The sequence below is a fragment of the Stylophora pistillata genome, chromosome 13 (assembly GCF_964205215.1).
Source record: "Stylophora pistillata chromosome 13, jaStyPist1.2, whole genome shotgun sequence".
In the NCBI taxonomy this organism is placed as follows: Eukaryota; Metazoa; Cnidaria; class Anthozoa; order Scleractinia; family Pocilloporidae; genus Stylophora; species Stylophora pistillata.
The window spans coordinates 21955895-21971279 of record NC_142531.1 but is presented as its reverse complement, the minus strand read 5'-3'; the positions used below and the strand labels follow the sequence as shown (position 1 = coordinate 21971279).

At 38.5% G+C, this 15385-nt stretch overlaps 1 protein-coding gene and 3 pseudogenes across 3 annotated transcripts; 2 read left to right on the top strand and 2 right to left on the bottom strand.

The window, feature by feature from the left end:
• The first annotated feature begins 6 nt into the window (after positions 1-6).
• LOC148718155 (uncharacterized) lies at positions 7-10356 on the top strand (annotated as a pseudogene). The gene is made up of 8 exons (XR_015994771.1): positions 7-404; positions 5080-5328; positions 5752-5838; positions 6847-7006; positions 7495-7558; positions 8081-8358; positions 8452-8620; positions 9799-10356. The product of XR_015994771.1 is annotated as an uncharacterized LOC148718155 (transcript).
• On the top strand, positions 383-2975 carry LOC111329713 (uncharacterized). Its single transcript, XM_022934512.2, has 3 exons — positions 383-670; positions 781-1046; positions 1242-2975. Exons 1-3 carry the CDS (start codon positions 496-498, stop codon positions 2316-2318), a joined length of 1518 nt encoding a protein of 505 aa, XP_022790247.2. The 5' UTR covers positions 383-495; the 3' UTR covers positions 2319-2975.
• LOC148718156 (uncharacterized) lies at positions 3440-5062 on the bottom strand (annotated as a pseudogene). Its single transcript, XR_015994769.1, has 3 exons — positions 4826-5062; positions 4512-4734; positions 3440-4434 (listed from the first exon to the last, which is right to left on the bottom strand). The product of XR_015994769.1 is annotated as an uncharacterized LOC148718156 (transcript).
• Positions 10152-15243, bottom strand: LOC148718154 (uncharacterized; annotated as a pseudogene).
• Positions 15244-15385: the final 142 nt, after the last annotated feature.

The following is a 15385-nucleotide window of genomic DNA, read 5'->3' as shown; positions in this document are numbered from 1 at the left end:
CCCTCTATTTCTACGTGCGTGACAATCTTACTGAAAATAAATTTGTGTGACTCAGCCACCTGATACAGGTATACCATGGCTTTAGGGCAGACGTCATTTGAAGCATCAAAATTGTGCCTAATCTCTCTCTTTATCTATAATGCAGAGGTTTTCGCGTCAGAATCAAGGGCCATGGGAAGTTGCCCTATTTCAAGCGCAAATTTCACCGTAGCATTCCTTCACAACCCACCATACGTTAAAGCTAATACCACAAAATAGCACAGCCTGATCAGTGATTTTGTGCAAGCGGGATTAAGTCGCTGTTTTCGCCGCTACACCTGCAATATGAAGATGATGCACTGGAAGGAGGTTTTCTCTGAGGAAACATTGAGCTCCCTCACATTGGAGGATAAAACTGACATCGCAATTCGCCTTTGTCACGGCCCGCCATCTTGGATTACGTCATTGAATATTTTACATGAGGTCGAGGCCACGCGTGGTAAGTTCACAAACAAAATGGCGACTAGTAGCGATAGCGTTGAACTCGAATTTTGGCACAAAAATATAACAAAAATACCCAAAGTTACAAACTCTTTTGTTGAGGATTTTGCTGAGAAGAACCTACCGATCAAAGCCACTGTAACAAGAGGATATAAATTCTTTCACGAAGAATATATTCACGATATTGAAGGTGAGCCTCGTTGACCTCGTGGTAGCTTTCTTTGTTTGACTGTCTTTCCAATATTTTGTTTCTGTGCTCAGTGTTTTGAGTTTTAACTCTTTTTTCTCGGTTTTTAACAGTAAAACTTTGCAAGGAAGAGGATTCAGGAGTAGTGGCTCGGGCTAAATGCTTCAGAAGTATGAAAAAGAACGAAGATCCTCACAAGTTGTCTGTTGTGTTCGAGAGCTCCTCTATTGAGGCTAGCATCAACAAGTATATGTGTAGTTGTGCTGCTGGACAAGGTCTTTGCCATCATGTTCTTGGATTGCTCTATACTCTTGCCCATTTCCAGCTATTAGGCTTAAAAAGTGTCCCGCCAATGGTTTCTAAAACATCAAAGGCACAGGTAAAATTTAATAATAATAATAATAGATTTGATGATAAACAATAAGAAAAAACAGTCATTAATGTATAGAGATTTGACTGTATCTTAGCAATATTTTTCCTTAAAAACTCCTTTTAATCACACTGCTGTTTTTAAACATAACACAATAAGCAATTTTGAATTCATATAGTATATTTGTATATTATTTTTTTGCAGAGATGGCATATCCCCAGTCGTAAAGAGGGCATTAAAGCAAGGCCAGTGACAGATTTGATTATACAAAAGTCAAAGCCAAAAGATAAATTGCATGAACCTAAAAAGAAGAGAAAGGTGTGTGGTGTGGCAAGCACGATCTACAAACCCTTCCAGCAATCATTAAGTAGCCTTGACTTGACTAGTGTGCTGTCGCCACAGTTTGAAAATCTCAACAATCAACCTGGATTTATGAGAATATGGGAAGATGAACAAAGTGAGCCTCCAATTTTAGTAGACTCGGCCTTTGGAAAGGTGCCAAAAGGCTGTGTCATAAGCTATCAACAGCCATTGAAAGTTAAGAGCAATATTAACATACAGCTACCTGCATTCAACTTTCCATCTTTAAGCTATCCAGATACAGTGCTCAATGAAAAACAAGACCTTTTCTTCAGCTCCCTTGCAATATCAGGTCAACAGTCTATTGACTTTGAAATGGAGACAAGGGAACAGTCAACTACAACAGCATGGCATGAACTAAGGAAGTTTAGGCTTACAGCTTCAAATTTCAAAGATATATGCTCAAGAAGAAAAGACCATGAAATCCTTTCTACGCGTTTACTAAAGGGAAAAGTAATCCAAACTGCAGCCATGAAATATGGGATACAAAATGAGGGGGTAGCTGCTGATATGTACAAAACACAGTTTGGCAGAGACACTCACCTAGTAGGTTTTCTTATAAACCCATGTCTCCCACACCTAGGCTGTAGCCCAGACAGAAGAGTGTTTGACGACACTGAACAACATCCATGGGGCCTGATAGAAATAAAGTGCTCTCCAGCAAGTCATCTGGATAACCTTCAGTATTTAAAGTTTAATGAACGAAATGGGTCATATTCATTGAAGAAGACACACAAGTATTATTATCAATTTATGGGATGCCTTGGTTTAACAGGAAGTCAGTGGTGCGATTTCTTTGTTTACTGCAAGGACGAATTTCACTGTGAACGAGTATATTTTGATGAACTTCTCTTTTCTGAAATGCTGGACAAACTGAATTTATTTTTTTTTGATTATCACCTGAATACATGTGTTCAATAATTTATTGTATGTCTCTTATACAAAATAACTTCGTGCCTAAGTAACAAGCTAATTGTGTGTGACAAAGTTTGGTGGGAAGTGGAGTAAAGACATTTGAATCAGCATTCTTAAAATGTTAAAATATTACAAGTCAAACCTAATTAGACTCAGAACTTGTTCTAGTAATTATCATTACACAGCTGTTTGCAGAAATTATTGCCACAAATTTAAAAACATTGGGTTCATGATTGGTAATTTAATAGTTTTTGTATTTTTTCCAAAAATACAATACTTATGATAATTCAGTTTCATTTAAGCCTATATGTCTGTAATATATTGTAAGCGCCATAATTTTTACAAACAGCTGTACATATTTCATTGTTTATCATGCATTCAAATACTGTGACTAAGTTGGGTGTATTTCAAGCCATTTAATAGTTTTTTACTGTTATTAAACAGAACATTCTGTACAAACATGATAAATAAAAATACATGAATGACTTCAACAGGTTTTGTATTTAAACCCCAAAAGGGCATTTTTATAATATTTGGCAATAATGAAATTTGTGAATAAATGTAAAGTTATTAAATTCATAATTTTTTTTCCAAAAAGCTAGTTTGAAAGCTTGCATTGAATCTGTAAAACAAAAATAGTACTAACAATATAATTTTTACTGATTTTACTGTTTATTTTAATGCCTAACCAATATGCCATGTACATACGAAAAGGGTGCCCCTAGGGGATAGGGCCACCCTACTATTCACCCTTCCACATCACATGTTAACAGATGGCATAGTTCTTACCTAGGTTGGACCTAATACGTAGTGTACCCTCACTCAATGTCAACTAACTCTTAGTTGTTAAAAGTTGTTAGTACTATTTGTATTACAGATCCTTACATACTTTACTTTAAATGATGCTTACTCTTCCATCTATTTTACAACAATTGTATAAATATTTAGATATATTGCTTTTCATGCAACAAAGGCCCCTGGAAATTGGTAATAAGACATGCCACTGTCCATATTTGATTAATGCTGCCAGCTACTGTAAGAGGTATAACTTTATCAAAATAGTGAAACTCTTTCACCCTTCTTATGGCCCTTTCCACATGGACTCTTAAATTATGTATCTGTTTACTGGTTGAAAGTTCTTTCTTTGAAAATTGACCCTTACTTGACAAAAAGGCAGGCATTGCTACTCCACAACCTATTGGCTTTAATAGATCCTCTATAGTAAATCCTTTATCAGCCATTATTTGATCACCTGGCTCAAGTAAATTCAACAAACCTGATTGCTTAACAAGCTCCTTGTCAGAAATACTTCCTTCAAAAAGAGAACTTACATGAATAATTTCCCCAGATGGAGATATTACAACATTGCCTTTGTAAGTTGTGTGGCTCTTATATGATGAATAGCAATTGCTATTCAAAACCATACTAGATGGTGCTTGTACCTTTATCTCTGAGGCATCAATAATACCACGGCATTTAGGATGTAACAATTTAAAACACTTAGGCATATGTTTGTCAATTTTTGCCCGAGAGGGCCATATAGGAATGGTTCCCAAAACAAAATAGAGAAAGTTAACCCAAGAAATAAAAACTCTACTCACAGTTGAAATAGAAATATCAAATTCACTGGCTAGTTTCTCATTAAAAGTACCCAGCCTCAGCTTAGTAGTGCATAAATAAAACTGATCAAATAAGCTAAGTTTGCATGTCTTGAGAGTGTCTCTCATGTTACTTATATCTTTCCCACTTTTTGCTCGTGCTCTCTGTACTTGGGACCATGAAAACATACTTTCAGCTGTGGGTCTAAGGGCATTGAAGGTACTCACAAAAATAGCAAATGACGAAAAGCCAGTATGGAATCTAACGCGTTTGTCTGACATCCCTTTCAGTTGTCTGTAAAAAGATTGTTTTGAAAGCAGCTGTTCTAATTGTTCGATACGAGCTTGCGCTGCCTCAAGTAGCTCTTCTACAGGCTTTTCGGGTTCAGTAAATAAATAATCATGTAGGTTGACAGTAGGTGTTATGATTGTGGTGTCAGTAGTTACGGTGGAGTCCTCCATGTGGCTGCTAGTATCGATGACATTTTCGTCTACGCTTGAATCTTCGATGGGCCCAATTTCGACTGTGGGAATGTAGAAAATAACATGTTTAGAAATATTTAGGGCGGGCCTAAAGTACGATTTCATAAAAAATAAATACCTGTAGAGGAGATTGGCTGTATATTATCCACGACATCAATCTCGGTTGTGTTAGTACGTGTTGTGCATTCGCGTTTCGTTGGTGACTTTCGTTTCTTTGATAAAGTTGTCCATTCAAAAACGGATGGTACAGCACCATTAACGAGTACACTTTTTCCTGTTAGCGTTTTTTTTATATCTGTGGGTTTAAAATGATCAGAGCAAACTCTTGTACTGTTGGTTATCTGAAAGATATCGGAAAAAATATAAGGTTTGCTATATAAACAACGCTGAAACGACGCTAAACTGAACTATGATATATAAAAGGCCATTTACCTTGAAGGACCGGCCGACATCACGCTTAATTTTTATAATCCACTGTCTTCTTAAGTCTTTGTCTTTCGGGAATTGATGAAAGGTTATATTAGACTGCACTTTTGATCTATTGTTATTGCACTTAGGAACACAACAGTGATCTTTGTTCGGCATGATCGCTCGAGTGTTCAGTGTGTCAAGAACCACGCGTGACCTCGTTTTCATGCCAAAAAGCATTACGTCATTTTCAAGATGGCGATACCGTGACAAAGGCGAATTCCGATAACACCTTCGTTGTTTTCGTCGCTAACCGGAGAATTATCGAAGTCACGAGACTGGCGCGTCACGCTTGTTGCTATCGTAGAATCGCCTGGCCTTGCGTTAGTTATTGATTACTATGCCTGTAAGACGAGGATGGAGGAGATTATCACGTACACAATCCTGTCTGCTTGGCCTGTCTGCGCTATGATTTTACTCCTAGCTGGTATTTCAGGGATCTCTATATGGGCATTGGTGAGCGACCCGTCTTTATTTATCGCTTAGTGAGGGTTTTTTTTAAGGAATGGGGGGGGGGGGGGGGGAATCCGTTGCCACCTACAAAGTCTAAAGGAGGGACTATGGAAAATTGACTGCCAATTGACTGCCATTGAAGGGGGATCATTAGAATGTTTTGGAGCCCTAAGGGGAGATCAGGTAAGTTTTATTGTGACACAAGCAAAATCCTTTAACCCTCCCCCAGCCCTGTCAACAAATAATGTCTTGTCGCGAACTCTATACCGCTGTCACACTTCATTAACACTCACTTGAAATAGTTGTATGTCATTCTTGCAGAAAACCTGCAGGCTTTCATTTTTGAGAAAAATGATAAAAGAATAATTTTCTATGCGTGAAGTTGTGATATCCATCTCTTTAAATACTAATGATACTTTTCCTGGGTTGAAAACTAGCTCAAATCATCATCACTTCCCATCTTCCTTTGGGCGTGGATCAACAGAAAGATTCTGGTGGGCTCTTGTAACCATGACAACTGTTGGGTAAGATTGCTTTTGTTCAGAGTTCTTTTCGGCAAGAACGTAGGCGAGCTAGCTCTCTTTTCTCAAATATTGTCCTACTATTTCTAAGCTCTTCCTTTAAAGCTCTTCCTTTAAAGTTAATTAAAGGTTTCCTTCTGTTTATCTTTTAAACCCTAGGCTTCTATAATACTCTTCTCGCTCCTGGCGGATTCAAATATGGCTAGGTTTCAAACTCTCCGGTGGCCAATTTACATTAGCAACTCAGGTGATAAAACCATAATTATACAGTTTTTTTTGTCCGAGAGAGGCGCCTAAGGACCTTGAACCTAGATGATCGTTGGGAGTACAAAATTGCTTTGTTGCTCTACTACAATTCGACGCAAACAGTGACAATGAATATGTAGCTTGAACGACTTTCCTACATTTTTTAAGGTGGTTAATTGTAGTCTAGTTTGCATCCTTCTTCCTCTCTTATCCATGTTCCCTTTATCCGATGTTTCCTACATTTTTAAGGTGGTAAATTGTAATCTAGTTTACCCCCTTCGACCTCTCTTATCCATATTCCCTTTCGCTTCAAGTTTGTTCTCTGTTGGGAGTTTTTATCCGCCCTAGAATACATATATCTTATTAACCAAGCGCGAGGGCCGTACTGGGAGAATATCGGCCCGAGGTCATGACAGTACGGACCGAGCGCAGCGAGGTCCGTAGAAAAAAGACCGAGGGCCGATATTCTTCCAGTACGGTCCCGAGCAAGCTTGGTTAATAAGAGATTTATTACACGACTGAAGTTCAAAGGGACACAAGTGCGGTATCATTCGGGACCATTCGGGACAGTGCCCAGTCCAATACTGAGAGAATATTGACCGGCAATAGAGCATTTTGATAGGTTGATTTTAGCTATTGGCCCTCTGACTTCCCGAGTCGTGTAATAAATTGGCTTATAGCTTTCCCCAAAATTAATGGAACTTTTGAAAGACCAAATTACATGGTTTTCGTACCTGTAGCGCAACTGTGATCGTATTGTTTCAGGTACGGTGACAAAGTTCCTCGGACCATGTACGGTCGAATTTTCTCCGTTGTTTGGATTTTAACCGGCGTCTGTCTTATTTCCATTTTCACTGCTGCTATCACCAGCGCCATCACTGTTTCGTCTGTTGACTCAGGCTGTAAGAGTACTCAAGGAAAACGCGTGAGTAATTTTTTCTGACTTTGCTTCTCAAGATCGGTCGGTCGGTCAGTCAGTAGTTTTCAGCTGCTGTTTTCTTTATCACGTACACGTAGTGATTGGAGGGAAAACAACAGCTCATGATCCCTTGTGATTGGTCGGTTATATCCCGCGCCGCTTTCCAGATCAACGGCAACAACTTCAGCAGTCGCACTTTTAGGGTGGCCGATTTCAGTCAGCAGAAATCGTGTTTCTTCTTAAAAGTGTTTTTTCTTCTGGAGTGGTAAGGGGCACCGACAGAACTGCGGGGTGGGGGGAGGGTTGGGAGGGGAATAGGGTAACCAAATTGCACAAGTCCTTTGGCTGTCAGTTTTTTTCTCTGTTTAACTTTAAAAACAGAGTTGAGAATTTTATGTTTGGAGATAAGATGGTATCCATCTTAGATTGGCTGTCAAATGAATGCCATTTGGTGTTCGCGAAAGGCAATTGTATATTTTTCTTTCCCTTCGTAGCTCGCAGCGTTAAATGGATCGGATGCGGAAAGGGAGGCGAGACATCGAGGAGCTAATGTTACAAGTAAGAGTAGAATTTTTCCCATTCTATCGGAAAAACACGCCATAATTTTTCATCGGTATCTATTTCTGTGTACTGGACATGTTTGCCAAAACGATAAATCATGCGAAAATATATTCTCATTGTCACCAAACATCAGAGACAAAGCTGGTTTAATGACAATAAATTTTGATGCTAGGAAAGCGTTTTCTTGCGTTTGTTTACAGTCTTGTTATGGCTTAGAATCTTACTCAGACTGAGAGTAGTGTGGGAGAAGCACCGATGACCTGCCTGGGCTTGTCAGTTGTTTGCGTCCTCCCTCAGGACCCCGAATTAAAGAAATACCCAATATTTATTCTAAAATAAGCCGCCAAATGAAATAATTTTTTAAAACCTTAAACCAAGTTGCTTCGCATGTACGAACAAGAGACCTTAATGCGCTAAATGAAATGTACTCTCTTTGTATAACACAATAGTTAGTTTTAACCCTTCCAGGTTATAAATAATGACTGGTCCATTATTCATTTTGTATATTGCCTTTCTCAGCCTTTGAAACAGAAGTGAAGATGTTCGATGTGTTAACAGCAGGTGATGTTGACGGTGTCATGTTAGACAGATTCAAAGCTTACTTTTATCTCGATCAACTGAAAAATGACGATCTCAGAGTTGCCTTGCTTATCGACATTTCACTGCCATACGGCGTCTCGCTCGTAGATAGAGGTTTCCCTGAGCTCACAGGAAAGAATGGATGCCTGGCAGAATACTTTTTCTCTTCGTGTCATCGCTTGGATAGAACAATGAAACACTACATAATGCCGGTGAAGGTTAGTCGTAATAAGATGTCTATTGTTCGCCGTTTTATCTAGTCTTTTTAAGGTATCAGTCACTAGATTAACAAACGTTCTGAACCCTTTCAGCCCTTAGGTCCCCCCACGGAAACAGTTGGAGTCCTTTCGATCCATTTTAGAGCTCATGAGCAGCTGTTGATCACCTCTGTGTCTGTTTTTATTTTATTCCTGATCTTTGGTCTTTTGTGGGAATTTCTGTACCGAAGAAATCACTTCAGTCTTTTCAAGTCTTCTTCGAGTGAGTATCACTAGTACGCTCGCGCAAGTTCATGACCATAGAACACACCCTTTTTTCACAAGATCTTTTTTATCATCTTTCCCAGCCGCTTCAAATTAATTGTTAATTAATAAATAGGATCTGTTACTACTATCGTAATTATAATCATAAAAAATACATTTTTCTTGATTGTAATGGCTTTAAAACCTTCTGTTCAATTGTTCCACTTGTTCCCTTGCCAAGTACTGATCGAGCAGTTTGTTATCGGACAGTTCAATTCGACATTCAAAGTTAAAGTTTAACTCAACCAATAAAATTTTTTAAATTCAAAATTAAAATTTTCCCTTTCTTAACTTGGCTATTCTTCTTTTCTCGGGAATTTTAAATTTTATGATTAATTGGTAATAAGAATTCGTTTCCTCCAATTCGGTTTGTAATCGTCTTCGTAATAAACAAAAGAACTCCCGCTTATCAGTCGAACGATTATAGACCGAACTGGACTCCGCTCCGCCCTGTTTCTATTACTTATCAGTATTATTATTGAGATACAATGAAATATATGAAGTTCATATATTTTTTACTGCGGTATTAGATACATATGATGCACGATCCTCGCAGTAGATAGCGCTATTTGAGCAATAGCGAAAATCAGACCTGAAAAAAATCAGCCCTTTTTTTTTTTTTTTTTTTTTTTTTTTTTTTTTCAGGTCTGATTTTCGCTATTGCTCAAATAGCGCTATCTACTGCGAGGATCGTGCATCATATGTATCTAATACCGCAGTAAAAAATATATGAACTTCATATATTTCATTGTATCTCATTTATCACTTTCACGGGTTTATTACGAATCAACTTAACGGCCTGCTCCCAGTTGGCTTGTTAGCTCAATTGGTAGAGCGCTGCACTAGTATCGCAGAGGTCAGTGGTTCGAATCCCGCACAGGCCTGATTTTTTTCAGGTCTGATTTTGGCTTTTGCTCAAATAGCGCTATCTACTGCGAGGATCGTGCATCATAAGTATTATTATTGTTATTACTATAACTTTTATCAAATGAACTCGCTCCAGCATGAACTCTTCGTAGCGCAGCTGGTAGTAACACCCAACTAATATATATTGTTTCAGACCTGTTTTAACCACAATGATTTCATTTCAGTTATATCATGAAGATCAATAAACGTCCATCTTTTCTAATCTATCAGGTGGCAACAAAACCAATGGTTCACCACTCATCAATAAGGAACTTGCAGAGATTCAAGACGCCCTTGAAAAGCTTACTGCGCAGGTGCAAACGATTCAAGAGAACCTGTAGGGTGTGCGAGAAATGAGCAGTGAAAAACAAAAGACTGAGGACATTCAGATGGATTCAAATGCCTCTAAAATGTCCATCCTTGAAAACTGGCCATCAGATTAATTTCACTATCGTACCTCACACGTCTTAAACACATGTTTTGAAATTTTGAGGATTTTCTTTTAGAAATTGTAAAAAAAAACTTTCTATTGAATTTAATGTATCGAAAATGGTGAAAAAGGTATCGCCGTTTATGTCACAAAATAGTATTGACAGGAGATTTAATTTTGCATGAAACTAGGAGCTGTACACACTTTCTAGCTTACACGTCTTTTAAAACTGGATAAAAGCCTGTCCCATTTCGAGTTTTACAGCTCATTTTCCAGTTACTATTGTCTCTTACCAAACAATAACGCTCATTTTCGATCAAGACAAATAAAGAAGGCTCGGTTTAGAATTTTCCCTTCAACGCGGATTCCTATCAGCAATCCCTGCCTGCCACGATTCCTATGAGCAAAGACTCATTCAAAACTGCATAGAAGCCTGTCACATTTCGAGTTTCATAGCTCATTTTCCCGTTACTACTGTCTCTTAACAAACCATCATGCTCATTTTAGATCAAGGCAAATAAAGAAGGCTCAGTTCAGAATTTTCCCTTCAACGAATCCTATCAGCAAAGACGACTGCCCTTCTTAAATGGACATTAAATAGAGAGCTCTTCATTCAGCAAGTGTATCACGAGTCAGCCACGTGGACTGCAAGGGTTGATCAGCGCAGCAGCTATCCAGCCACGCCAATGCAGAGTCGGCAAACTGCAACCGGCCCTCGCGGTAATTCCTATACAAAAACGCGCCAAAAAGAACGACCGCAACCGAAACTGGCGCGAAAATTCCCAGCGCACCCTTCGTGTTCACACAAATGCACACGCTGAAAACCACCAGAACCAGCATAAGAAAAACTACGATAACCTGCCGAGAAGACGGAATATCGCGCAATCTAGCACGAAATGCGAAATTCGGTCTGACAAATGTGCAAACGGAGGCCATTTCTTCCACTGATCCTCGGTCGACTTCTTCCACTTCTTAATAAATCACTGTAAACATGCACCACATACAATTTTCGAAGGAGTAATAATATAATTGTCCCGCGTTTTAACTCGCAGTTTCTTAAAAACTCCATTAGCTATAGAGGCGCTATACTCTGGAACGCTGTCGCGAAACATTTCACAGACCAGTTTTCAGTTTTTTATCGCAGAGTAAAGAAGGACTCTTATTTTAAGGATCTCGATTTAGCGCACAGTCAGTCCAGTCACTACCCAGGAACTACCAAGGTTTGAAATGCTTTTAACTATTTTTATGTTTTAAACGCTGTAGTCAATTTACTTAGAGATAAATAATGTAAATCGTTTTTATTACTCTTACTGTATATTTTGTAGAGTGATTTTAAGGGACACTATTCTTATTGTTATTGTAATCATATTCACTCGACCTCACAAGCCCCCAGCTTTAGACTTCATCGTGTTTAAATAAAGGATATGATTGATTGATTGATTGATTGATTGATGACTGTTAAGATTGCTTGTAAAAGCCCATTTCCGAATTACCCTTGGCCTCATTTTGAAAACGAGTCCTGGTGCTCATTTTTTTCATATGATTATAACTTTTCATTCACATGCAAATTAAACTCATTTTCACAAGAATAGTTGAGCACCAGGCCTCGTTTTAAAAAGGAGGCCAAAAGTAATTCGGAAATTGGCTATTGTCAAAACAGAAATCGGCTCTTGTGTTCAAGGTAATGGGTCAGTTGTACTGAAAAATCACTTATTAACCGCCTCCTGGTTGGCTCAATTGGTTAGAGCGCCGGACTGTTGTGCGGGAGGTCGAGGGTTCGAGCTCCGGCCGGACCAACACTCAAGGTCTTAAAATAACTGAGGAGAATGTGCTACCTTTCTATCATATCAAGAAATGGACAGACATTCTAGTCTTCTCGGATAGGATGAATAAACCGTAGGTCCCATCTCCTGCATCTATTAATTAGTTAATCTGGTTAGGCAGGAGACGTTAAAAATCCCGGCCCACTCACTAGATTACTGTGATGTGGTCTTGCCTGTTTACTGGGAATTGGGGGGGAGGGGGCATCTTCAAATAAGTTTCCTTCGATTGATGTAAACTGCTGATGCAGTCCGGCCAAAATCCCCCGAAAAGTGTTGAGATGCGTGTTTGCTCCTAACCAAATGTTGATTTGCGCAGTATAAATATTAAATTATTATACTATTAATTATTAGACTAATGAAAAATTACAATAACTAGAGCAAGTAAATGTGGTTCCAGTCGATATTCTACCTCTGAGAGAGGACAGATCACTTCAAACGAAACCATTTACGCTATTGCGGTAACCTTCGACCTCAAACTTCACGGGGCATTAAGGAGATACCTTAAAATTCATGTGAAATGCAAAACTGGAAGGACGCTACGAAACCGTATTAAGTACGAAATATTCCGGGACATCAGAACAAAAATCTTAATAAATCACTGTAAACATCGTTTCCAGTGGTTTAATCATCGTGCAACTATGTGATGCACCTATCTGAAAGTTATCAATATTGTAAAAATTGCAGATAAAAAATATAACAATCTATCCTAATAATATCCTAAGATTCTAAGAGACAAAAAGCTATCTAAATTTCCAAGTTGGTAACAACTAGTCCTAAAATTTTTGTGTCCATTTCATTCTCTTAATGAAATTCAAGTAATACTATACTTTTTTGTTATTTGTATTTCCTTTTTCTTTCGCTTTAGTTTTTTGTTTTCATTACCTTTTTTTTTTTTTTCCATTTTTGCCTAGTCACCCTTAGTAAACAAAATTTCTCCTTGTTAAATATCGTCTAAAACAAGAACCAAAGTACAATCGATAGCATATAAACTATCAGATGACTTTACACTTTGCCTAAACAAGTCTGTAATAAAGCCTCTCGATGGCAGGCCTTTCCAAATATTACATTTTCAGAGAAAAATTGGACGTAAGTTCGCTGTTAAATCTCGGAACAGTTTCAAATTTTTGTCACGTGCATTGAATTGCAAACCAGATCTTGAAGAAAGCTTAGTGATAAACATTTCAATTCACCTCTCTGACAGTCCCTCAAACAAGGACTCCTGTGGATTCATAAGTCTGTGGATTATATGTATTGAAGAACTGAAACTCAAAGCCAAAGTGAGGCCAAGTGCTACAGTGCGAAGAGCAGTGAGTTTTAAGTTGTTAAGGGTGCCTTGAGAATTGAAAATGAAATAAAACACTGCTATATGTCACTTTCAACATAAGCACAGATCATACATACACTGATGTAGAAACATGCCTTGTGACAACTTGGTGCTTGTTGAGGATGATAATAAAAAGAAAATTGCAAACTGTGCACATTAAATTGTACACTATAAAGTACCAAAACTTAGCAAAGATGATTAAGACTTTGAGACTTTGACTTTGGTAAGTACGAGAGCAAAGAGGTACAGCGACGCACAAAAAGAGCAAATAAATGTTTGATGAAAACCAATCAATTCTAATTAGCTTTGGGAAGTTTGTCGCAACGGTCCAAGTACTTTTACAGACAAACCTGCTGTACATAAAAAAGCAAAAGATTTGAAAGGCCGCCCACCATACCGTGAGAGCGAGTAAAATCTGTAATACTCGGAAAATCTGAATTCTGGCTTGCGGATTGTTTACGTTGTGGCTCTCGGATATAAGATCATCGAAAAAATCTTTGACCTAACTCTTTCTTGTTCATCAAATCGAAAAAAAGGCCATCCCCCACTCCATAGACCTACAGAGAGCGTTGCCAGAGCGACAATTACATAACCAAGACAAACAGTGGGGTAACAAATACCTCTTTCGAACATCATCGCTGTGGACACTATAATTTTACATCTATCAACATTGACATTTATTGTAAAATCAATGTTAGTGTCTATTGTAATGATCAAAGGTTGAGTCATCTTCATTTTCTTCACCAGTGATGTCTTGTATATTCTGTTCCCAACTCTCCTCACTTTCCTCGTTGCTAACTGCGGACTCTTCAACGACTTGTTGTGATATGCTTCTTCTTCCGCTTGAGCTTCTTCTTCCGCTTGAGTCATACGAGTGTGATAACTGGACCCAAAAGAAACCAGTAATAAAGCCTCTTTAGGTATTCTGCCATGTGGTTGAGGTTGTCAGACTTCTTCTGTCATTAATACATTCACACTGGTTTTGTCTACAGCTTTAAGGAAATCATTATAGTTGTTAAGAACCAGATTGAACCTTGAATAGGTGTTATTGACACAATCCCCAGCAGGTCTAAAAAGGATCAATATCTCCCCTTGAGTCTGTGGTTTTGATGTATTTTCAACTGGAACAGGACTTTCTTCGTTAAAATATATCACCACTGATGTAACGATGTTAATTTATGTATGTTAAGTTCATTTATACAGTTTAACCTACGTCTGAGTTCCCGGATGTATTCGTTTCTTCACTTGATGTGCACTTGGCTTACAAGATCAAATGTGTTTAGAGACTCTGGTGCTTCATTGTCGGTCTTAGCGAACACGTTACACTGAGTACCCTGTGTTCTGCGCATTAAGTACCAGATTTCGCCACGAACATGCAGTTGTGTCCTTGTTAGAAATATATAAGAACGTGACAGTCATAAGCGCGTGACACTTGATTAGCGTTACGTTTTATATCAGCGGATGATGTTAGCAATGACGTAGATTGTATTTCCATAGAAATCTGATCGCAGGTGTATTCAATAGAAAGGGGTGAGAGCGACCGAGAAGAGATTCCAGAGATAGGGAGTGATTCTAGCTGTGAGCATTAAAAACTATTCAGCAAGACTGAGAGTGACTAGTGCTGATATCCGCGTTTTCAACATCCTCAACAATGACGAGAGCGATTTTTCTGATTTGCATTTTCGCCTTGTTTACATCAACTAAAGGTTGACAGGCATTGGCCAGTTTGGAAAGCACTGCTAGGCCACTCAAACGAAGATCTTAGTCTTCGTTGGTTGTCGATACTTGCAGAAACGATCGCAGCGAAGGACCAAAATCATCTTCATTGGTATACCATGTCGCTGAGAGATCGCAAACTTAACTTTCAACACTTGAGAACGACGAAGTTGCTCCGCTACGTTTTAAAGAGTAACCGCCGAATCCAAGATAGAAAGGACTTAAGTGACTTAAGTTAAAAGCTAACCTTAAAAGAGGGATACATCATAACGTACCGCTGACCAAAAATGATAAAGTACAGAAAGGTGTTAACCTCCTTACTGCAGTGTTTTCATCAATGAGGGGGACATTGGGGGGTTCTGAACACCGCAATACCGTAAAAAAATTCGCCAAATACCGCAATACCGCAAAAAAACCGCCAAATACCACAACACCTCAATACCGAGTCAAAACTCGATGTAACCCTGAAATCAGTACTCTGTACGTCACGTTAAGTGCAAATAACATAGAAATAACAATTAAGAG

Coding starts and splice junctions, on each gene's coding strand:
- LOC111329713 (XM_022934512.2), top strand. CDS start 496: ATGGCGACTAGTAGCGATAGCGTTGAACTCGAATTTTGGCACAAAAAT. Junction 671..780: donor ATATATTCACGATATTGAAG/GTGAGCCTCGTT, acceptor GGTTTTTAACAG/TAAAACTTTGCAAGGAAGAG. Junction 1,047..1,241: donor CTAAAACATCAAAGGCACAG/GTAAAATTTAAT, acceptor ATTTTTTTGCAG/AGATGGCATATCCCCAGTCG.